The 23,905-nt window shown below is 38.5% G+C and overlaps 1 protein-coding gene across 1 annotated transcript in view; it reads right to left on the bottom strand.

The window, feature by feature from the left end:
- Window positions 1-23,905, bottom strand: part of LOC103080199 (X-linked retinitis pigmentosa GTPase regulator) — a 65,224-nt gene that overhangs the window by 31,397 nt on the left and 9,922 nt on the right. The window contains exons 7-12 of the mRNA XM_007451975.1: window positions 22,126-22,284; window positions 17,035-17,190; window positions 11,956-12,080; window positions 9,364-9,549; window positions 8,242-8,413; window positions 1-33 (exon numbers count right to left, since the gene is read on the bottom strand). The exon at window positions 1-33 is cut by the window's left edge and continues 80 nt beyond it. Of these exons, the coding sequence (XP_007452037.1) occupies window positions 1-33; window positions 8,242-8,413; window positions 9,364-9,549; window positions 11,956-12,080; window positions 17,035-17,190; window positions 22,126-22,284 (831 nt within the window). The remainder of the gene's footprint in view (window positions 34-8,241; window positions 8,414-9,363; window positions 9,550-11,955; window positions 12,081-17,034; window positions 17,191-22,125; window positions 22,285-23,905) is intronic.

Genomic DNA, 23,905 nt, shown 5'->3' on the forward strand with positions numbered 1-23,905 from the left:
CTTTCCCTTTGGTTATTTTATGTTGAAAATAATCTGAATGATTAAAAGAGAAAAGAGAAAATGAGATTTCAACAGAAAAGTGGAAGACAACTAGACAATAAACAGAAATTATTCTGTAATATAAAAGTACAGTTATAATTTTACTAAAGGTCCTTAAGCCTCATATTAAGGGAACTGAACAGAATTCATTCACAGTGATAACAGGTTTTAAAATCTTTTTGAAAATTTAAAACCTATGACACTGATGAGATAACAATTGCTTCATTCATGTGAACAGGCAAACATTATTCCTTTGGGGTAAATACTACCCAGGTATCAAGCACTGTGATGGCCAGACCCCAAAAAGATCCCCAACAACCCACATCCTCTGCTATGCATACCTCTGTGAATTTCCCTTCCACATTTTACCAGGTTGGTCTGTATGGCCAATAAAAAAAAGCAGATATAATTGTGATGCTATTGTGGCTTATGTCTCAGTTCTCTCTCCCTCCCTCCCTCTCTCTCTCTCTCTCTCTCTCTCTCTCTCTCTTGCGCGCGCGCGCGTGCGCGCGCGCACGCACACACACTTTCTTGGAAGCCATGTCGTGGGCATCCCCAGGGAGAAGCCCATGTGCTGAGGGTGTGAAGCCTCCTGCCGATGCCCACATGAGTGAGCTTGAAAGAGGATCCTCCAGCCTCAGTCAAGCCTTCAGATGACTGCAGCCCCATCTGACAATGTGACTACAACTACATGAAATACCCTGAGCCAGAACCACTCAGCTAGACTGTTCCTGGATTCTCGACCCTGAGAAACTGTGTGAGATAGTAAATGTTTGCTGTTTTAACCTAAGTTTTAGGATCATTTCTTATGTAGAAACAGAAAACTAGCACAAGGACCTGAAAACTTTTATAGAAAACTGCAAGGTTATTACATCATAAAGCAGATAATTAAAAGTTACAAGCTTTATTTGACCTTACATTTTTCTCAATTACCATACCCCCATGTAGCACACATATACTTATTTGAGAGGAGCTCCTTAATGAAGTCTTCACTAAAAATGCCAGTCCACGGTGATCTCTCCCTTGTAAATTCATTTAATTCAAATGAACAAATAATCAGTCTGTCTTTATTCCATGTGAGGTATTATGTAGGAGATATCAACTTAAGTAACTACTAAATCTTAATGAACTTATAGTCTAGAAGGGAATACAAAACATATTACATAGGGGAATGAGAAATCACATCCAAATGTTGGGAATCAGGAAATGTTTCACTAAGGAGTTACAGGGAATGATGGATAAGTAGAATTCTGAGAGGCAGAGATGGAGGTGGATAGGGAAGAAAATAAGCCTAGTGCTAAAAGAAGCTGTGGAATGGCTTGTGTTGAAGGCTTACTGTGTACTTAGAACATATGCTTTTATACATGTCAGGATAATGTCATGACAATAAGAGAGCTAAGTGTTATATCCCCATTTCACAAATGAATAAATTAAGGTTCAGTGACTCTTTTGGTGTCAAGTGTCAATCTCAAGTCTGCCTTTCCACTCAGCCTGACTGCGAAGAGCTCAGTTTGATTAAAATCAGGGGTAAGAAACCTTTTTCTGTCAAAGGCCACATGTTAAACGTTATAGGCTTTGAGACCATAAAGTCTCTGTCCTGATTATGCAAACTCTGCCACTGAAATGTGAAAGTAGCCACAGACAATACATAAATTAATGGGCGTAACTAGCTTTTAATAAACTTTATAAAAACGGGTGACTGACAACCTGGAAGAAACGGACAAATTCTTAGAAAAGCACAACCTTCCAAGACTGAACCAGGAAGAAATAGAAAATGTAAACAGACCAATGACAAGCACTGAAACTGAAACTGTGATTAAAAATCTTCCAACAAACAAAAGCCCAGGACCCGATGGCTTCACAGGCGAATTCTATCAAACATTTAGAGAAGAGCTAACACCTATCCTTCTCAAACTCTTCCAAAATATAGCAGAGGGAGGAACACTCCCAAACTCATTCTACGAGGCCACCATCACTCTGATACCAAAACCAGACAAAGATGTCACAAAAAAAGAAAACTACAGGCCAATATCACTGATAAAACAAAGATGCAAAAATGCTCAACAAAATACTAGCACACAGAATCCAACAGCACATTAAAAGGATCAAACACCATGATCAAGTGGGATTTATCCCAGGATTGCAAGAATTCTTGCAATCAATCAATGTGATACACCATAGTAACAAATTGAAGGAGAAAAACCATAGGATCATCTCAACAGATGCAGGAAAAGCTTTTGACAAAATTCAACACCCATTTATGAGAAAAACTCTCCAGAGAGTAAGCATAGAGGGAACTTACCTCAACATAATAAAGGCCATATATGACAAACCCACAGCCAACCACATTCTCAATGGTGAAAAACTGAAAGCACTTCCTCTAAGATCAGGAACAAGACAAGGTGGTCCACTCTCACCAATATTATACAACATAGTTTTGTAAGTTCTAACCACAGCAATCAGAGAAGAAAAAGAAATAAAAGGCATCCAAATCGGAAAAGATGAAGTAAAGCTGTCACTGTCTGCAGATGACATGACACTATACACAGGAAATCCCAAAGATGCTACCAGAAAACTACTAGAGCTAATCAATGAATTTCATAAAGTATCAGGATACAAAATTAATGCATAGAAATCTCTTGCATTCCTATACACTAATGATGAACAATCTGAAAGAGAAATTAAGGAAATACTCCCATTTACCACTGCAACAAAAATAATAAAATACCTAGGAATAAACCTACCTAGGGAGACCAAAGACCTGTATGCAGAAAATTATAAGACACTGATGAAAGAAATTGAAGATGATACCAACAGATGGAGAGATATACCATGTTCTTGGATGGGAAGAATCAACACTGTGAAAATGACTATACTACCCAAAGCAATCTACAGATTCAATGTAATCCCTATCAAACTACCACTGGCATTTTTCACAGAACTAGAACAAAAAATTTCACAATTTGTATGGAAACACAAAAGAACCTGAATAGCCAAAGGAAACTTGAGAAAGAAAAACGGTGCTGGAGGAATCAGGCTCCTGGACTTCAGACTATACTACAAAGCTACAGTCATCAAGACAGTATGGTACTGGCACAAAAACAGAAATATAGATCAATGGAACAGGATAGAAAGCCCAGAGATAACCCCACACACATATGGTAACTTTATCTTTAATAAAGGAGGCAAGAATATACAATGGAGAAAAGACAGCCTCTTCAATAAGTGGTGCTGGGAAAACTGGACAGCTACATGTAAAAGAATGAAATTAGAACACTCCCTAACACCATACACAAAAAAAACTCAAAATGGATTAAAGACCTAAATGTAAGGCCAGACACTATCAAACTCTTAGAGGAAAACATAGGCACAACACTCTATGAGATACATCACAGCAAGATCCTTTTTGACCCACCTCCTAGATAAATGGAAATAAAAACAAAAATAAACAAATGGGACCTAATAAAACTTCAAAGCTTTTGCACAGCAAAGGAAACCATAAACCAGAGCAAAAGACAACCCTCAGAATGGGAGAAAATATTTGCAAATGAAGCAACTGACAAAGGATTAATCTTCAAAATTTACAAGCAGCTCATGCAGCTCGATAACAAAACAAGAAACAACCCAATCCAAAAATGGGCAGAAGACCTAAATAGACATTTCTCCAAAGAAGATATCCAGATTGCCAACTAACACATGAAAGGATGCTCAACATCAGTAATCATTAGAGAAATGCAAATCAAAACTACACTGAGGTATCACCTCACACCGGTCGGAATGGCCATTATCAAATGTTCTACAAATGCTGGAGAGGGTGTGGAGAAAAGGGAACCCTCTCGCACTGTTGGTGGGAATGTAAACTGATACAACCACTGTGGAGAACAGTACGGAGGTTCCTTAAAAAACTAAAAATAGAACTACCATATGACCCCGCAATCCCACTACTGGGCATATACCCTGAGAAAACCATTATTCAGAGTCATGTACCACAATGCTCATTGCAGCTGTATTTACAATAGCCAGGATATGGAAGCAACCTAGGTGTCCATCGACAGATGAATGGATAAAAAAGACGTGGCACATATATACAATGGAATGTTAGTCATATAAAGAAACTAAATTGAGTTATTTGTAGTGAGGTGGATGGACCTAGAGGCTGTCATACAAAGTGAAGTAAGTCAGAAAGAGAAAAACAAATATCGTATGCTAATACATATATATGGAATCTAAAAAAAAATAGTTTCTGAAGAACCTAGGGGCAGGACAGGAATAAAGATGCAGACGTAGAGAATGGACTTGAGGACACGGGGATGGGGAAGGGTAAGCTGGGACGAAGTGAGAGAGTGACACGGACATATATACGCTACCAAAAGTAAAACAGATAGTTAGTGGGAAGCAGCTGCATAGCATACCGAGATCAGCTCGGTGCTCTGTAACTACCTAGAGGAGTTAGATAGGGAGGGTGGGAGGGAGATGTAAGAGGGAGGGGATATGGGTATATTAGTATATGTAGAGCTGATTCACTTTGTTATATAGCAGAAACTAACAAAACAATGTAAAGCAATTATACTCCAGTAAAGACATTAAAAAACCCCAAAAAACCGGTTGCTGGCCAGATTTGACCCATGGGCCACAGCCTGCAGACTCGAGACCTAAATTAAGGTTATAAGAAAAAGGCTGGGGCTTCCCTGGTGGCGCAGTGGTTGGGACTCTGCCTGCCGATGCAGGGGATGCGGGTTCGTGCCCCGGTCCGGGAAGATCCCACATGCTGCGGAGCGGCTGGGTCCATGAGCCATGGCCGCTGAGCCTGCGAGTCTGGAGCCTGTGCTCCGCAACAGGAGAGGCCACAACAGTGAGAGGTCCGCGTACCGCAAAAAAACAAAAACAAAACAAAACAAAACAAAAAAAAAAGGGTGCTGAGAGATGAAGCTAGAAAAGCAGGTGGGAGTTACATGGGGAAATTTACATTTATTAAAAAGAAAATATTAGGGATCCTCTGAAGACATTGGAGCAGATGGGAACTAAAGTGCACCTGAAGGAGATTAAAATAGAAAAGTACTAAGCAGGAGAGATTGGAGATGGCAGAAAAAGGAGGTTTGGAAAATAGATAGTATATCATTTAAGCTCATGGTCTTGGCCTTATACTTGGCTGAGAAAATAGAAGTCGTCAGAGGTGATCTGCTTTATCTTCTCACCAACAAATGTACAAATTTACCTACATTTTCCTGTTAAAATGTAGGATGTGTCTTTCCTCTTAACAAAGACTGCTCTGTATGCCAGCCCCTCCTGTCTTCTCAAGAGCTTTGCACCTCTGGTCATATCCTCTCTCTCGTGTGCTACCAATCTCTCTGGGACTACTGGCTCATGTCCATTAGGCACAGCGGTCCCCAAGGTCCTCAACCTTTCTGGCACCAGGGACTGGTTTGGTGGAAGACAGTTTTTCCACGGGCCGGGGGTGGGGGGATGGTTCAGGCGGTAATGCGAGCGATGGGGAGCAGCAGATGAAGCTTCGCTAGCTTGTTTGCTTGCCCGCCGGCTGCCGCTCACCTCCTGCTGTGCTGTGAGGCCAGGTTCCTAACAGGCTGCAGACCTGAATCAGTCCGTGGCCCAGGGTTTGGGAACCCCTGCATTAGCACACAAATATGCTCTAGTATTTCCCATTGACTCCACATCTCCCTCTCCTGCCAGCCCACTTCTCTGCTCCTCTTCAGGACCAAAATAGGCAAAAGAACTATCTACACACTCTATCTCCTCTTCACATGCTTATCTCCCCTTCATGCCTCAACTTTTAACACTCTGCCTTCTGTCCTGATCTTTCCCTGGAACTGCTCTTGTCAGGATCACCAAAAATCTCCATGATGCTTAATCCATGGGATGCTTCTTTGAACTCCTTTTCCTTGACCTTTGAGCAGTACTTTGAATTCGCGACCCTACTCCCTCCTCATGTCCCTCCTCCTACCCTACTGGCTGATGAGGCTGGGGAAGGTGGTTTTGTGGGCTCTTCCTCTCCTCCCCTCTAAGTGTTAGACATTCTCAGGGCTAAATCCTGGGCCCTCTTTTCTTGCTACTCTACTCTCTTAATAGGTGATTTCACCAACTTCCATGGATTATCAATACCATCTCTATGTTGACAGTTTTCAAACTTCTATCTCTAGTCCACACCTATCTTATGAACGTTATTCTTTCATTTTCAACTGCCTGCTTGATATTTCTGCTTGGAGGTCTCACAGGTATCTCAAGCTCAATTTTTAATTTTTTATCTCAAAGCAGTCGACCATTCTCCTGCCTACACATCTATGGGTGACCCATTAACGAGCAAGTTCAGTTGTTTCTATGACTAAAATGTATTTCAAATCTGCAAACACCATCATCTCTTGCAAAAGGCTCTTAAGTATTCTTCCTACCTCTAGTCTGGCATCCCTACATCCACACACCGGCAAAAGTGATCATCTTAAAATACAAATGGCACTGGAGCACATCATTCCACTGTTTAAAACCCTTTAATGACTTTCTATTACACTTAAGAGAAACTCAAATCAAATAGGCCTCTCATGGCCTATAAAACCATGGATATTTTTCTGCTGTCTCTTTTTCCAACATCATCTTGTCCTGCCTTTTCCCTCACTCTCTGAGCCCAGTGATCTTCTTTCCTTTTCCTATAAACTGCTTCCAAACCTTTACCTACATTATTTTCTTTGCCTGTAATATACACATCTCTCTTTGTGTGGCTACTTTTTATCCTTTATGTTTTAGCTTAAATGTCACCTCCTCAGTCATGTCTTCCCTGACCTCCTTCACTCCATGAGAAATACTGAAGCCTGCAAATAATTTATAGAAAGTCACATTATATGTTGGATACAACTTTCAAAATATTTTTATTAAGTTGGTTTTAGCAAACGGTCACAAAAAGATATGGGATGGCTTTTCCTTTTGCTCTAGCTACAAAGTTCTATCTTCACATTCAAATCTCTTAAAGTGGGAAACAACTTGTCCCAAACCATAAACTTCTCTTTTCCTTGCACACACTGTTGCCAGAATCTACTTTTCCCATGTACAGGGATGAAAAGCACCAGTGATTCCTATCTCCAAAGGAAACACAGAATTTGTGGGTGAGATGTAGGAAACCCAGCTCATTATCAAGGTCTTAGATGTAGACAACATTCCATTCCCATGGCCCACAATTCTTGACTGAGTTCCTGATCCTTTGTTACCTCAACCTTTTATCTAGGTTCCTGAGCCCAAAGATATTAAAATTATCTGTGCCACAGTTCTTAATCCCAGATGCCCAGATTTTCTTCTTAATTCCAAACCTACTGCTTACTCTGATTTCCTACCCTAGTTTCTTGTTCTGCCCCTATCATCTGAGTACATGCCCTGTAGTAACATAAACACACTCCTAAGATACACAAATGTCTGTAAACAAAACTATTTAGAAGAGGTGTATAATGGCTAAAGAGCTGGAATTACAATTTAAAACATGAAATCTGTATCTAGTAGGCAGTGGGGTTAATAATAACTATGCCTATATTTATGAAGAGGTTTCTGGGGGTGCTAGGCTCAATGCTAAGTATTTTATATGCCTTATCTCATTTAACTGTCATGAACTCTCTAAAGTAGGTATTATTAAAGTTATTTCAAAGATATGGAAACTGAGGTGTAGAGAAATTAAGTAACTTTCCCAGAGCCAGTCACATAGTTAATAAATGTGAAAGCTGGCATCGGATCCCAGATCAATTTGACTCTACATCCCATGCTCTTAACCACGATGCTATATTGCCTAAAGGCAGAACTTCACATAGGTCTACAAGACCTGCATTCAAATCCTGTTCACTTATAAAACTGACCTGAGTCACTCAATCTCTTCAAGCCTTGCTTTTCTCATATACAAAGATGAAGAATATAACTCCCACCTATTTCATGGAGTTGCTTCTGGGTTTAAAGGAGCTAATGTAAGAGAAGGTGATATGTATGTTATACACTGCTTTATAAAAAATATGCTGCTGTCATTACATGGGATTTTTAAGGTCACCAAAGATGCTTTCTATTAGTAAGAGTATTCTTGGATTTGAGTTCGAATGAGAGATGTCAGTCTCTAACTAGGAAGAAAACAATCTAGTTAGAGAAAACAGCTTAAGATGAACATGAAAACAATGGAATAAATGGTACATTTCTTCTGAGAGCAGGCAGAGCATCAACTGTTACCTGGTTCCATTGGCAGCATAGGGCCCTCTTTATCAGGCATCATTCTCTCTAGCAGATTAGTTGTAGACATACAGAAAGGAACTGAACGAGGCGAAAAACAAACAGGTGGTACGAGAGTCCCTGCAACTGGAGGTAGTGTTCCTGTCGTTTGAATACAGTCTGGGGATTTCTCCTTTAAAACAAACAGGTTAAATAAACTGTAAGATAATGTTATATACTTAATATTGATATAAACCACCCTGAGGTTGCTAAAAATATTGAAGAGAGAGACTTCAAAGTTGGCCAGCGTCCTACAACATTCACTTTTTAATAATCCCCAAAGGCTCAAAAATGTTTTGTTTTGTTGCCTCTGTATCTAAGTTGCTCTAAATTGTCAATTTGGAAGTCTGTTATTCACAAGATGGGGAAAAGTGTGTGTTTGCTCTGCCTTCCCGGAAAAAAAAAGTTACTCAGGAGACACAAACCAACAACAACTACAAAATACTTATGGGATATTTCTCAATTTTTCCATATATACTTTTTCATAAGAAAAATCAAACTTAACTTTTTTTTTTTACCACTAAAGGAATACATTTTGGAACTTAAAGCAATTTTTTTAAAAAAGGAATGTCTCTAAAAATCATTTGGCATTTAATTTTTTTTTAAATGTAAGTGTCATTGAATAATTTTAAAGCACAGAATGAGAATCTCTAAATTTAATTGAGAAAGAGCATTCCCTCTCTCAAATAAAACCCTTATTTCTTTGTTTTCTACCTTTCATTAGTTATAATATATATATAACCTTTCATTGCTCATGAGGTATTAGCTTTACAAGATAAAAGCAAAGTAGAAGTCAATCCACAGATGGTTGAGAGAACAACTTAGCATTCTACCTGAGGTGATAAGATAGCGATAAGTACCACTGTCTACAAGCAAAGGTTATCCATGATCATTTCAATTTTCTAGTTTGTATATTTACCAGTTTAATTCTGAGTTTGCTTTAAAAGTTTGTAAGCCCTCAATTCTAATCATTTTATTTAGCAAATTTACCTAAGAAGACCCTTCTTTGGTTTAAAAAGAAAAAAATTTGATTTCTTTACAGTGCTAGACAACATTATTATATAGAATAGGCCACAACTGTACCCTCTCTCTTCGCCGCACACGTGCTGATAAAGATCTCTGCAGTACGTTTCCTGAAGTCTGATCACTGATGGGCAGAGATGTAGCTGAAGGTAAGCAACAATCATTTATTTCATCTAACTCAACGTCTTCTGCCACATCAAGTCGTGGAGTGGCAAAAACTAGCATGTGACATCCACCGCAAGCAACCTGCAGCATAAATTCACAGATAAATTAATTGACACTGGCTTCAAACACAAATGGGTTTGTTTTGTTTTTTAATTTATTTTTATTTTTGGCTGCGTTGGGTCTTCATTGCTGTGTGCCGGCTTCTCTCTAGTTGTGGCGAGCGGGGGCTACTCTTCGTTGCGGTGCACAGGCTTCTCATTGTGGTGGCTTCTCTTGTTGCAGAGCACCGGCTCTAGGCGCACGGGCTTCAGTAGTTGTGTCACGTGGGCTCTAGAGCGCAGGCTCAGTAGTCATGGCGCACAGGCTTAGTTGCTCCGTGGCATGTGGGATCTTCCTGGACCAGGGCTCGAACCCGTGTCCCCTGCATTGGCAGGCTGATTCTCAACCACAGCGCCACCAGGGAAGCCCCACAAATGGGTTTTTAACAGTTTTCAGCTACAAAACATTAACTTAGCAGTAGACTTCCTAGACTGACTGACTGAAATCTCTCTCTCCACACACACACACACACACACACACACACACACACACACACATGAATTACAATATATTCTTTTTTTCTTAATTTATTTTATTTGTTTATTTTTGGCTGCATTGGGTCTTCATTGCTGCACACGGGCTTTCTCTAGTTGCGGCGAGTGGGGGCTATTCTTCATTGCAGTGCATGGTCTTCCCATTGTGGTGGCTTCTCTTGTTGTGGAGCACGGGCTCTAGGTGCACAGGCTTCAGTAGTTGTGGCACGCAGGCTCAGTAGCTGTGGCTCATGGGCTCTAGAGCGCAGTCTCAGTAGTTGTGGCGTACGGGCTTAGTTGCTCCACAGCATGTGGGATCTTCCTGGACCAGGGCTCGAACCTGTGTCCCCTGCATTGGCAGGCAGATTCTTAACCACTGCGCCACCAGGGAAGCCCTTACAATATATATTCTTTAAACACTATTATTGAAAACTACAACAAGTTTAACATACCATTTTACTTTCAACTGAATATACAGTATAGAGAAAAAAACTATTTGGCACATTATATTTCTCTTTACAAGTTAGAAAATGCTATTTTAATCTTGGAGCAACACTAACAACTTGAAAAAATTACTCAGACAAGTTCTACTTGGAAAGAAGGGACCCAAGAATAAATCAGTCTCTTGGGATAATTATGTCTTTATACATGAAGATTTTTTAAGTTTAATGCTTAAAAGTCCTGAGAGCAAAACGCAAGCATGCACAATGATAGAACAATGAAAAAGGAAATCAACATCCAAACGATTTTGAGAAATAACTGATTTTCAATAAAATGCTTTAAAAAACATTGTGTTTGCAATACACAGACTTCTGGTGTCTTCATAGTGTTCTACATGACATAGAAGAGCATACTCTGAACCTTTCCCTTCGTATGTTCAAAGTTAAAATTGATAGGTTTTCTGTATAGCACCTTCTAAAAACCATCTTCCCGGGCTTCCCTGGTGGCGCAGTGGTTGGGAGTCTGCCTGCCGATGCAGGGGACACGGGTTCGTGCCCCGGTCTGGGAAGACCCCACATGCCACGGAGTGCCTGGGCCTGTGAGCCATGGCCGCTGAGCCTGTGCGTCCGGAGCCTGTACTCCGCAATGGGAGAGGCCACAACAGTGAGAGGCCCGCGTACCGCAAAAACAAACAAACAAAAAACCAAAAAGACCCCCATCTTCCCCATAAGATTATAAGCTTAGTCAATGAAAATCTGGTCACTGTGTTCATCACTGCCTGCTCTGTATTCCTCATCCTCAGTCCAGTATCTTGTACCAAGCAGGCATTCATTAAACAGGTGTCAAATCAAGGAATGGAAGTGTCCCATAGTACGAGGCTCTGAGCCTTTGGAGAAGAACTTCCAAGTAATATTATCATCACTGAGTAAACAAAATTTTCAAGTCTATAGTTCTTAATTGGCAAAAGTGTTAGAAACAACAGAGATACGGTGCCTGATGGAGATGTCACTGAAACAACACCTTATCCAAATAACACTTAACCAATTAAATATAATTTCAAAACGCTTCATTTATTATCAGATATTTTTCTTGTGCAGGATTTGAGAGTCCTAGTGATATCTTATCCAGCAAATATTTACAGATGACCACTGTGAGTGAGGCACTCTGCTGGGAGCTATAGGAAACACAAAGCTTCCAGGCATGGCACAGTCCTGGCTCTCAAGAGACATATGAAAATGAAGTAGAAGAGTCAAGATTAGGGCAAAAAGGAAGATGTTAGAGGAGGAACATCAGAAAAGGGACAGATTTTCAGAGTGCCATGATGTCTGACATTTGGCCTTTAGGACACAAGTATATTTACTAGATATAGCCATGATGTTTCATATAAACCAAAAAGTACTTATTTTCTATGAAATACTGAAAGACTCAAATATAGGAATATGAACATGTAAACAGGGAAATGTGATGCCCTTACCAACTGTACTATAAACTTCAAAAAATTAGAACATAAAGTAGGAACGAACTGATTGGCAAAACTCTCCAGTCCAAGTCCTAATTTTCCATGTCGACTGTCTCCAAAAGTATACATAAGGCCTAAATCTAAAATGAAAAAAAAGAGAGAATTATAAAAGTGTTACTTTCATGGATCTATTTGTAAATAGACAAATACATTAACTTACATTGCAATTTTCCCCTCATATTCTGCATTGAATTTACTCTGCTCCACTGATGTTTCCACACTCTCTATGGTTTCTGTTGTCCACACATAACATGAGGCAATAGATACCCCGAGAATAAATCACTAAGCTCTTGGTGGCTTGTGAAGTTGAGACCCAGGTGTGTGAGGTGCTGTGTGGAGCAGCAGCAACCCAGCATAAGATCCTGTGATACGCACCATCATCTCAAGAAGGAGATTTTTGTATTCTGACCTCCTACATCCCAATACAATCTATTTTCTTTTTTCCTCAGGTCATTGATTAGGTCAGGGTTTTTCAACCTCGGCACTACAGACATTTGAGGCCAGATAATTCTTGGTTGTATGGGTCTGTCCTGTGCATTGTGGGATGTTTAGCAGCATCCTTGGCTTCTACCTACTAAATGCCCATAGAATACCCTGCCCCTGCAGTTGTGAGTATCAGAAACATCTCCAGACACTGCCATGTGCCCCCTGTGGAGACAAAATCACCACTAGTTTAGATCAATCCAACTGTCTCTTTTACTTCTGCTTCAGGGTTGTGGGAAGCTGCTGAAGGAAATGCCATAAACCAACCAAGCTGCTGGTCCCTATATCAATACTGGGGTCCCCTATATAGCTGGGCCAAGATGATGATGAGTACTTTTGTCACTTCTCTCCAGTTAATCCTTTTGCCCACTGCCATAGCAGGTATTCTGTACATTCACTCCTCAAGCCTTTCTTTCATACTCTCCATCTCAAGTGAGGTAAGTGACATGGAAGCAGAAGGAAAGGAAAGGGTGCCAGTATAGGTGCAGAGGAGGGGCTCTCCCTCCAGTGTGGAGATTAGGAAAGGCTTTTAAACAGAAGCTGAAAGGATTAGGGTTTAGTTACAAGAAAAAGGGAGCAAAGAATCTTCCAGGCAGAGGCCAGCAGTACATACAAAGGCTGTGAATCAAGAGAAAACACAGCCCAGTTAAGAAGCCAAAAGGCAACCAATGTGTCTGGAGCACAAAGGTGAGAGTGGTATGAGATGAGCCTGAAGAGGGAAGAAGGAATCACACGAAAGAGGATCTTATTAGCTCATATTAAGCATTTCTGAACTCTATATTAAGAACAATAATAAGCTAAATGAATGGGTTTAAGCTGGGAAATGACAAGATCATATATGGGGACTTGTACTTTAAGATGGCAAAGTAATTGTATAGTAAGAAGAGCCACAAGAACTGCCTGAAAAAATAATTAGAAATAATAACAAAATTCACTAAAGTGGAAAGTTCAAAAATTATTAAAAACAAATAGATTCCCTATAAATAAGCAATAACCAGCATTTAGATTCTAAATTTAGATTGCTATAATTCTTACTATTAGGTATTTATTTCCTTTCTTTATATATACTCCTTATCATCTTTTTGCTTTCCTCCTTTTTTTGACCCTGATATTCTTATTCAAAATGTTAAGGTTTTTTTTTTTAAACCTGATTATCTTTAGCCAGAAAAAATAAACTCTGATCAAGCTGCCTGATCACACTTCCAACCTCAGAGAGCTTTTTAAAACATGAGCCACTGGCTATAATGGGGAACTGGCAAGAACTTACAGAAAACTCACTACATATCTCTCATTAGTCCTGGACAAAGAAAAAATTCATAACACCTGTCCCTGGGGAGGATTCATGAGCAAAAAAGTCAAATAATGTTCAATTATTTGTGCTATAACTTCTTTCATCAGGAGAAAAGGTATTATGAAAGTTTAACCAAATAACCTAATTGTATGTTAAATGATCCATAAACAGTGTGTATTTACTCTCAGTGACAATTTAGAGTTGATGGAAAATGGCAGTAAAGACAGAGAAACTGAGCATAAGACTTGCAGTAAGGCATACCTATCAACAACTCTTCTGGGATTGTGAATGAACAGTAATTCTTTACATTCTATATAGTTCAACTTCATGCAACATTAATAAGGACACTGATACTTGAAAATGGGCAGATAGTTCTCTCTGCAAAGTTCTTTGGGGAAGAAGGGACAGTACTTGGTAATACCTTGTATTTGCTGAGCCCTAGTTCCCCTAAGCAGATACCACTGGATAAGGTTCATTGTAGCAGAAACTTGTAAAAGAAGGGGAAAATGCAGAAATACCAGTATCCGGATTATTTCAAAATACTATATGATTTATGACTTTTTTAAGGCTTTACTTTTTAGATAGAAATGTGAGCTACAAATAGAGAAATTACAGAGCCTTTTATTCCAAAGTAATTAAAATTATGGAGAATATATATTTTTAATAATTCAAATGAAATATATTTCACTTAATTTTTATTCTTCTCAAATTACATATTTTCGTTTAATGTGTCAATAGTTTAAATTTATTGATGTATTTGTGAAGCTTCATGCTCATTTCTTTTTTAACATCTTTACTGGGGTATAATTGCTTTACAATGGTGTGTTAGTTTCTGCTTTATAACAAAGTGAATCAGCTATACATATACATATGTTCCCATATCTCTTCCCTCTTGCATCTCTCTCCCTCCCACCCTCCCTATCCCACCCCTCTAAGGGGTCACAAACCACCGAGCTGATCTCCCTGTGCTATGTGGCTGCTTCCCACTAGCTAGCTATTTTACGTTTGGTAGTGTATATATGTCCATGCCACTCTCTCACTTTGTCACAGCTTACCCTTCCCTCTCCCCATATCCTCAAGTCCATTCTCTAGTAGGTCTGTGTCTTTATTCCCATCTTACCCCTAGGTTCTTCATGACCTTTTTTTTTTCTTAGATTCCATATATATGTGTTAGCATACGGTATTTTTCTCTTTTTGACTTATTTCACTCTGTATGAGACTCTAGGTCCATCTACCTCACTACAAATAACTCAATTTCGTTTCTTTTTATGGCTGAGTAATATTCCATTGTATATATGTGCCACATCTTCTTTATCCATTCATCTGTTGATGGACACTTAAGTTGCTTCCATGTCCTGGCTATTGTAAACACAGCTGCAATGAACATTTTGGTCCATGACTCTTTTTGAATTATGGTTTTCTCAGGGTATATGCCCAGTAGTGGGATTGCTGGGTCGTATGGTAATTCTATTAGATTTTTAAGGAACCTCCATACTGTTCTCCATAGTGGCTGCATCAATTTACATTCCCACCAACAGTGCAAGAGGGTTCCCTTTTCTACACACCCTCTCCAGCATTTATTGTTTCTAGATTTTTTGATGATGGCCATTCTGACCAGTGTGAGACAGTATCTCATTGTAGCTTTGATTTGCATTTCTCTAATGATTAATGATGTTGAGCATTCTTTCATGTGTTTGTTGGCAATCTGGATATCTTCTTTGGAGAAATGTCTGTTTAGGTCTTCTGCCCATTTTTTTTTTTTTTTTTGCAGTACACGGGCCTCTCACCTTTGTGGCCTCTCCCGTTGCAGAGCACAGGCTCCAGACGCGCAGGTTCAGCGGCCATGGCTCACGGACCCAGCTGCTCCGTGGCATGTGGGATCTTCCCGGACCGGGGCATAAACCCATGTCCCCTGCATCGGCAGGCGGACTCTCAACCACTGTGCCACCAGGGAAGCCCTTGCCTATTTTTGGACTGGGTTGTTTTTTTGTTATTGAACTGCATGAGCTGCTTGTAAATTTTGGAGATTAATCCTTTGCCAGTTGCTTCATTTGCAAATATTTTCTCCCATTCTGAGGGTTGTCTTTTGCTCTTGTTTATGGTTTCCTTTGCTGTGCAAAAGCTTTGAAGTTTCATTAGGTCCCATTTGTTTATTTTTGTTTTTATTTCCATTTCTCTAGGAGGTGGGTCAAAAAGGATCTTGCTGTGATTAATGTCATAGAGTGTTCTGCCTATGTTTTCCTCTAAGAGTTTGATAGTGTCTGGCCTTACATTTAGGTCTTTAATCCATTTTGAGTTTATTTTTGTGTGTGGTGTTAGGGAGTGTTCTAATTTCATACTTTTATATGTAGCTGTCCAGTTTTCCCAGCACCACTTATTGAAGAGGCTGTCTTTTCTCTACTGTATATTCTTGCCTCCTTTATCAAAGATAAGGTGACCATATGTGTGTGGGTTTATCTCTGGGCTTTCTAAAAATATTTCTGTTTTTGTGTCAGTACTATACTGTCTTGATTACTGTAGCTTTGTAGTATAGTCTGAAGTCAGGGAGCCTGATTCCTCCAGCTCCATATTAATTATCTATAGGTGAGTGAGTCATTTTAGGGAAGTACCTTTATTGAGTCCTACATTGGCAGCACCTAGTTTCTGAGGTTGAGAAGTAGACCCATAGCACCATCTCCCCGGATAAAGGGGAAACTACAGAGCAGAAGAGCTAGAGCACCCAGGTATTCATTTAATTAATAGTCTTTGGGGTACCTTTCTGTCTACCACTGTGGAGAAAGTATGAAAGTGTTACTCCTGAAAACGCCTCCCAGTGGCAGAAGCATCATAAGAATTTACTCAGCCTGAATGTAGCTGTCAGACTGAAGAGGGAGAATATTTTAAAATAAGTTCTTTCTTACGAGACTTTTCCCTTTGGCCTGAGCAGAGTTCAGAGCCTTCAAATTGATACAATTTCAAAAAGATTCCAGCTTTTTACTTTTTATACTTCTGCCAAAGTATAATGCTATGGTCTTACCTCTGATAGCATTGACACATTTTAAGGCTCTAAACCTTTGGATCATTTACACTGATTTTAAATTAAACTAAAATATGAAAAAGGAGTTTACAACTTTACACGTTGGCATATTAAACAAAGAATTCCATTTTCTCAGTTATTATTTCCTTTGCTTAAGTTAGATACATTCATTCCATATAGTATTTATTTTGTAATAAAATATACCCAGTTCCATAAGTATATTAACAGAAATTCTGATCTGTACCTGTTATCAAAGCTGTGTGGTTTTCTCCACAGCAAACATAACTTATTTTCTGATCCTTAATATTCTCAACGGCTTTGGGTTCTGAAGTTTCAAAAATAAAAGTGCCAAGACCCAGTTGACCAAACTGTCCCAGCCCAAAGGTGTACACGGCGTTCTCTGAAAGGGGAGGGGCAAACACAAGAAAAGGATTTCAGAGGTACAAGCACTGTCACCATTATATCTAGAAAAACAGTGCTATTCCACCTTTTATAATGAGGGTTAAGGGCCTCTCAAAGAAATACTCATATAAGAATACCTAATACTTACGTATACATGCCTCAGTGATAAAGGAAGAGAAAAATGATAAGGTACACAATGGTAACAATAATGGCATGGGCCTGATTTTATCTTTTACATGTAACCATAGAAGGAATTGCTAAAGACACAAAAGTCGGTGAACTACTACCTAAAAAGTCCCTATAATTACCACTCAGTTTGTTAAAAAGCATCAATTGTCATTAAGCTAATTCCTTTCACTGCCCTAACTAAACGAATAGTGTTTCCCACAGAAAAAGTCCTTACTTATTAACAGTAATTTAATGGAATAACCTATTTTAGAAAACAATTTCAGAGGAGAATTAGCATGAGAATGAAAACTTACATCAGACATGCTAGATTTATTCACAGGTAAAGCTCATTTACTAGGAAATGCAATAATAATCAAAGGGGGGAAAAGCCTTTCCTCTATATTAATTTTTTTTAAAATTTTATTGAAGTATAGTTGATTGACAATGTTGTATTATTTTCTTCTGTATAGCAAAGTGACTCAGTTATACATATATATATTATTTTTCATATTCTTTTCCATTATGGTTTGTCACAGGATATTGAATATAGTTCCCTGTGCTATACAGTAGGGCCTTGTTGTTTATCCATACTATATTATATTAATATTTTTGAAGTGATTCCAAAGGAACTCCAATAACCTTAAGTATTAGCTCACATAGTCTTGAGAAACGGAAAAGCACAAAAATAGGATAAACGAGTGGTGATGAAAGCGTCCTTTAGACACACGACTCTCCCTGGCCCCTGCCTTAGGAGGCACAGCAGGAGCAAGAGCTTCGGATTCAGGTAGAAGCCCAAACCTTCATTATTAATAGCTGTGGTAAGTAGACAAGCTACTTAAATTCCCTAATGCTATAATCCCTACCTAAAAGAGCTGCTGCGACGATTAAATGAGAAAACAAGTAGGAAGATTTTAAAACACAGTGGGACATTCAGTTGTAAAAGGACATTTTTCTAAAAAGTAATTATCTAATCAACTCAACCTTATTCTGACAACAGAGGATACTGAAGAACATGGAACTACTGTCTTATAGTTTTACATTTTTTACTGTCTAATGTTTACTTCATGAATAAGACATATAGATATTACTTCTTAAAGAAAATATAGTACATCAAGGATATGAAGCCACACTGAGGCAATGGCAAACAGATTTTTATTTTAGTGTAAAAAATACTATCTCTTAGTTTAATTAATAATCACACAGCATATCTCCAGTTCTGAATGTTCAGCTTAATAGGAGGATGTTGGATAAATTAAAATAACTGTCTATCTCTAGCTGGCCAACAGTTACTCCAAGTTTCTTGGGTTGTCTGATATTACCCTGGGCAATGAGGCCATTCAGGCAGCCTGAGTCATGTTACAAAAGTTTTGTTCCTTATCCTGTTAGGTTCCCTTTCATGTGTTTGGATGATTAGCGATGACAATAGTTTCTATTATTTTTAAATGACCTAAGACTTTTATCTAAGGACGCTATATACAAAAACCAATATAATTTTTAGTCGTATCACCTTTGTAACAACAATGTAATTCAATGTTAATAAATAATACTGTATTAGGAAAACAGATTTTATTAGTTGGCTTCAGATAAATATTACTCTAATTTCACAGAATACATTTCATTTCACAACTAGTTACTTGTGTAGCCCTGTAGAGATCTTAAATTTCTCTGAAAATAATCTGGAGAAGTTTAGTTCTTACTTTCCTTGGGGCCCAGACTTCATTGTGGACCTAATCTAATAACCAGGCCTTTCTTGTCTTCTGATAACTGCTGTGGATGACATACAAGATTACATCAATTACTCGCCCTCACTTAGTTTTTTCCAGTTCCAGTCTGATACTTTCTTAAAAGCAATCCATCGTTTCCCTGACTATTGCTCCAACCAGTAGTTGTATTGTCTAACCTATCAGTCACATCTAAATATCATGTTTTAAATAAATTTATCGACAATGAACTAATTTAAATTATCTTTCAAGTATTTTAATGAATGATACCTAAACAGATTTAAGATCAGAGTTACAGACACAAGGGAAAACAAAGCTGGAGATGGACCCCATAGAATCATCGACTCCAAGCCCTTTCCTTTAATGAAGGGAACAATTTAGAACAGACAGTTAGCTATTCTTTGGTTTAAGGTCTTGCAAAGTATTCTGTAACTCTTAGGTATTTAACTTAGTACTTAGTCAAAATGATGATCAATACACTCTTCAGGTCCATTTCTTCATCAATTAGGACTTAATATTTCTGTCCACACTGCTCCAGAACACAGGTTTCTCACCAGGACTGGCTTATAATAAAGCTTTCAAAGGTCCATGGAGAAATCTAAAAAATAGGCAAAGCAGTGAATTTTCCATACAGATAAATGTTTACAATTTAAGGGGATGTCTTTTTTTTTTTTGCGGTACATGGGCCTCTCACTGTTGTGGCCTCTCCCGTTGCGGAGCACAGGCTCCGGATGCGCAGGCTCAGCGGCCATGGCTCACAGGCCCAGCCGCTCCGCGGCATGTGGGATCTTCCCGGCCCGGGCACAAACCCGTGTCCCCTGCAACGGCAGGTGGACTCTCAACCACTGTGCCACCAGGGAAGCCCAAGGGGATGTCTTTTATTATAAAATTAAGAGCTTTAAAATTTTTGTTTCGAAAATGGCCCTTATTTTATGATATAATGGTAAAAACAGATTGCATTTTTCTTGCAACATCCACACTTAGCCAAATGCAAATTGGAAGTTGGCAACCATCTCTAGGTCCTCATATTCTGTTTACAAAATTAAAAACTTAGGCTTCACTGGTGGCACAGTGGTTGAGAGTCCTCCTGCCGATGCAGGGGACACGGGTTCGTGCCCCAGTCCGGGAAGATCCCACATGCCGTGGAATGGCTGGGCCCGTGAGCCATGGCCGCTGAGCCTGCGCATCCGGAGCCTGTGCTCCACAACGGGAGAGGCCACAACAGTGAGAGGCCCGCGTACCGCAAAAAAAAAAAAAAAAAAAAAAAATTTAAAAACTTAAAATATAAAAACTTTACTGGTCTGTGAGATCCCAAAGTCTGCAAAAATCTGAAGAAAACAATAAATTTCTGGCAACATGGTTTTTAACTTCAAAATGAAGTCCACAAAAAGCTAAATGAGTATAACACTGCAAGAAAATATCATTAGGTACAGTTTTAAAGTATAATTAAAAGAATCATGGATTATCTTGGTGAAAATACTTTATATGAAAATATTTTATAATGTATGGTTGAATGACATTATTATTATATAATCAACATTTGTGTCCTTCAGAATAACCTTCAACCACCTAAAAAATTAGTTCTTTCTACAATCTTTGTGTAAACTGGAGAAAATACATAACACATGAAGAATAAGTTGCATTTCTGCCTATAGAATAAATTTTCAGATAATTTATAAAGATTAATTTTGAAGTTTAATTCCTAAGATAAATCTTTTAGAAATTATATGAAAATTCACTTTATCAGCAGAAGTTTTAAAAAAAACTTAAACCTCAGAATTATTTCCAAATTTAGAGTTGAGGCCTGGAAAAAAATTATTTCTCACTTTGAAAAGATACCATCTGGAAATTTTAATTCTGGGAAACCATAGCTTTATACACATGACTGGGACTAGAATAGGAAGTCAAGGAAAAGCGATGTAAGAGAGGAAAATCTAAAGATAAAATATTTCTTAATCACCTTGCAACATTTAAGCATTATCATCTGAGAACTGGATATTATTTAAAATTTGTCTAGAACACTTCTAGTTTTGGGTTACTGAAGATTAAGTGGTGACTTCAGAAACTGTTTATTTCTTTTTGACCAAAATATATCATAACCATTCACTACCTAACTGCATTACCTCTATACTACTCATCTAAAATAAATCTAATGCTGAACAAATTTGGGAGTATCAATTTAGTAAGCATATTAACAAGTAGTAAGTCTATTTTAATTATCCTGACTAGAATCCTGAGAAGTCACATGTCATACCAAATACAAAGTTCAGAAGCCAAAAGTGACATTACTATTAAAGTTCTAACTTTTTTATTATCTGTAATTTAAAATCTTAACACTTTAATGAATTACTATAACAGAACATAAAAATCACAAAGAAATCACCAAGTTAGACATTGTGAATATCAAAAAGAATTATCAATGACAAGTAGAAAACAGTATTAGCAGGGAGCTTCTCCAAAATAAGGTATTTCAGAAAAAATAATGTCAATTTTAAATAAACATGGGATACATATATATGACGAAAACAATTTGTTCTTGAAAATGAGCTAAAAAACATTATTTGCTGCCATTAAACGTGTTAAGATCATGAAAATGTCAATTATGTTAGCAAAAATAATTCAACAAGATTCATTTTTTTCTACTTAAAAATTTCTTCCACAGGCCAGAAATGTTTATTAACTATAGGAACAAAAGGTGGGGATCTTAATGGAAAAAGATGCAAAGCCAACTTACATGAAGTATCTAAAACAGTCAAACTCATCGAAGCAGAGACTTGAATGGTGGTTGCCAGGGGCTGGGGCAGGGGGAGAGGGGAGCTGCTAATGAATGGGTATAAGGTTTCAGCTAATCAAAGGTAAAAGTTCTAGAGACCTGCCATACAACATTGTGCCTACAGATAACAATACTGTATTGTAAACTTAAAAATCTGCTAAGAGGATGGATCAGATGTTAAGTGTTCCTACCACAATAAAAATAAATGAATGTAAAAAAAGCTTTTCTCATTAGCTACCAAAGAAAGCAAGGAACGGAGCCGCAGACATACCTGTGAGCGCAACTGTGTGCCCTCCACCACAAGCTACTTGGATCACCTTCTGAGGAATTCCAGGCACCAGCTGGGGCACTTTGTGATTGACCAGCAGCTTTTCAGGAAGACCTAACTTCCCACACTCAGGCTCTCCAAAGGTGTACAGTTCTCCCTCCGCTATTGAAGGAAAAGGACAGTGATCGATGATGACATAGACATGAACAAATACTGGTCTTTTTGGTACATGTTCTCACGTTTGATAAAAAAATGTAGAAAATCTCAACTTAATAAATTTGACCTTTCTTGAGATATTTTTACTGAATGGTAAGGAATTAAAGGTAGATTTTCCCTTCCCCTTGATTATTCTAATCCAAAATCTTCCTGAAGAATTCACCACCAGCACTACTAGTAACAACTAGAAAATTATTTTACCTGTTCAACAATACATAGAAAAGATGATCTTACTTTTACCTACTTTCAATGAAGCAAAATGACTCGACATTAAACCCCCATAAGGACATGGATTTTTGTCTTGCTCACTATGGTACTGCAAGAACTTAGCAGTGTGTCTAGTACATTAAACATTTAATGAATACTTGGTGAATAAATAATTGCTTTTAATGAAACTTACTGTAGAAAACCCATTTATGTGTGAAGTAAATATGGTGAGTGAGACTAAAGATAGCAGATTTTATTCAGTTAGATGGCACTTTTTCCAGAAAGATTCTCTTATTAAGGAACTCATGACATTTAATCACTGCCTTGTCCATACCAATACTATTGATTTTCTTCTGTTATCACACTTCCCACACTATACTATGAGCTTCTTGAAAGCAGGAACTTTTTAAATTCATTTCTATGAACTGAACTGAGTTCTATAAAATAGGAATTTAAAAACTGTTGTAAATACATAATCTAATCCTAAGATTATGACACAGAATGTATCACCACTGATATGAGGAAAGAGGTAACACAGCACCTCTTGTATTATTTGCATGTCTCCAAGAGAAGCATGACTGACTGACTGTTGACCAACCCCCGGGAATGTGGCCCTTGGGAGTGTTCTTTATGTTGGTGATTGATGTTTTTGTTATGTACATCTGGAGAAATGAATTATGCCAGCTTAGCAAGAAGCTAAGAGAGGCTTGCTTTGCACAAACTTCAACACTGATGATGTGCACCTGGTTTCACTGTTGAGGGACCCGAGTTGCAGTTGCCATGACTAGTCGCTAGCAGGATGTGCCTACATGACACCAGCCACCCACACAAAAGCCTCAGACCCTGAGAATAGAGTAGGCTTCCCTGAGCAGAGACATTACACACACATCCCTGTAGTTCACTGCCAAAGAGAAAACATGTCCTGTGCAGCCTTGGAATAGGAAGGACCAGGAAATGCATACTGGACCTCTCTGGAAGATAACAGATCTTTCCTGCTGCTTTTGCTCGGTATCCTTTGCTGTAATAAATCTAAGCCACGAGTATAACCAGCTACTGAAGCTTGAGAGCCCTTCTAGCAAATCAGAACTTAGGGAAGTTGTATGACATCTAACACACATGGTATGTGCCACTTAAAACTTGGTCAAATACTACAAACACAGCTATACTCATTTTTTAGATTGATCTGTACAAAAAATGAAGCTTTCTGAACCACAGTTTTCTCTGAAGCATTCGGCAAACGCTGGCACAGAAGTGCTCAGTAAGTCAACACGCTCCCCCTTTTCCCATGCTTCTTGCCTCTCATGAAAGGAGTTACTAAGTCCAGATAAGTCTCTTTCTACTACTGTCTATAAATTCCTGC

This window comes from Lipotes vexillifer, unplaced genomic scaffold (genome assembly GCF_000442215.2).
Source record: "Lipotes vexillifer unplaced genomic scaffold, Lipotes_vexillifer_v1.1 scaffold847, whole genome shotgun sequence".
NCBI classification, from domain to species: Eukaryota; Metazoa; Chordata; class Mammalia; order Artiodactyla; family Lipotidae; genus Lipotes; species Lipotes vexillifer.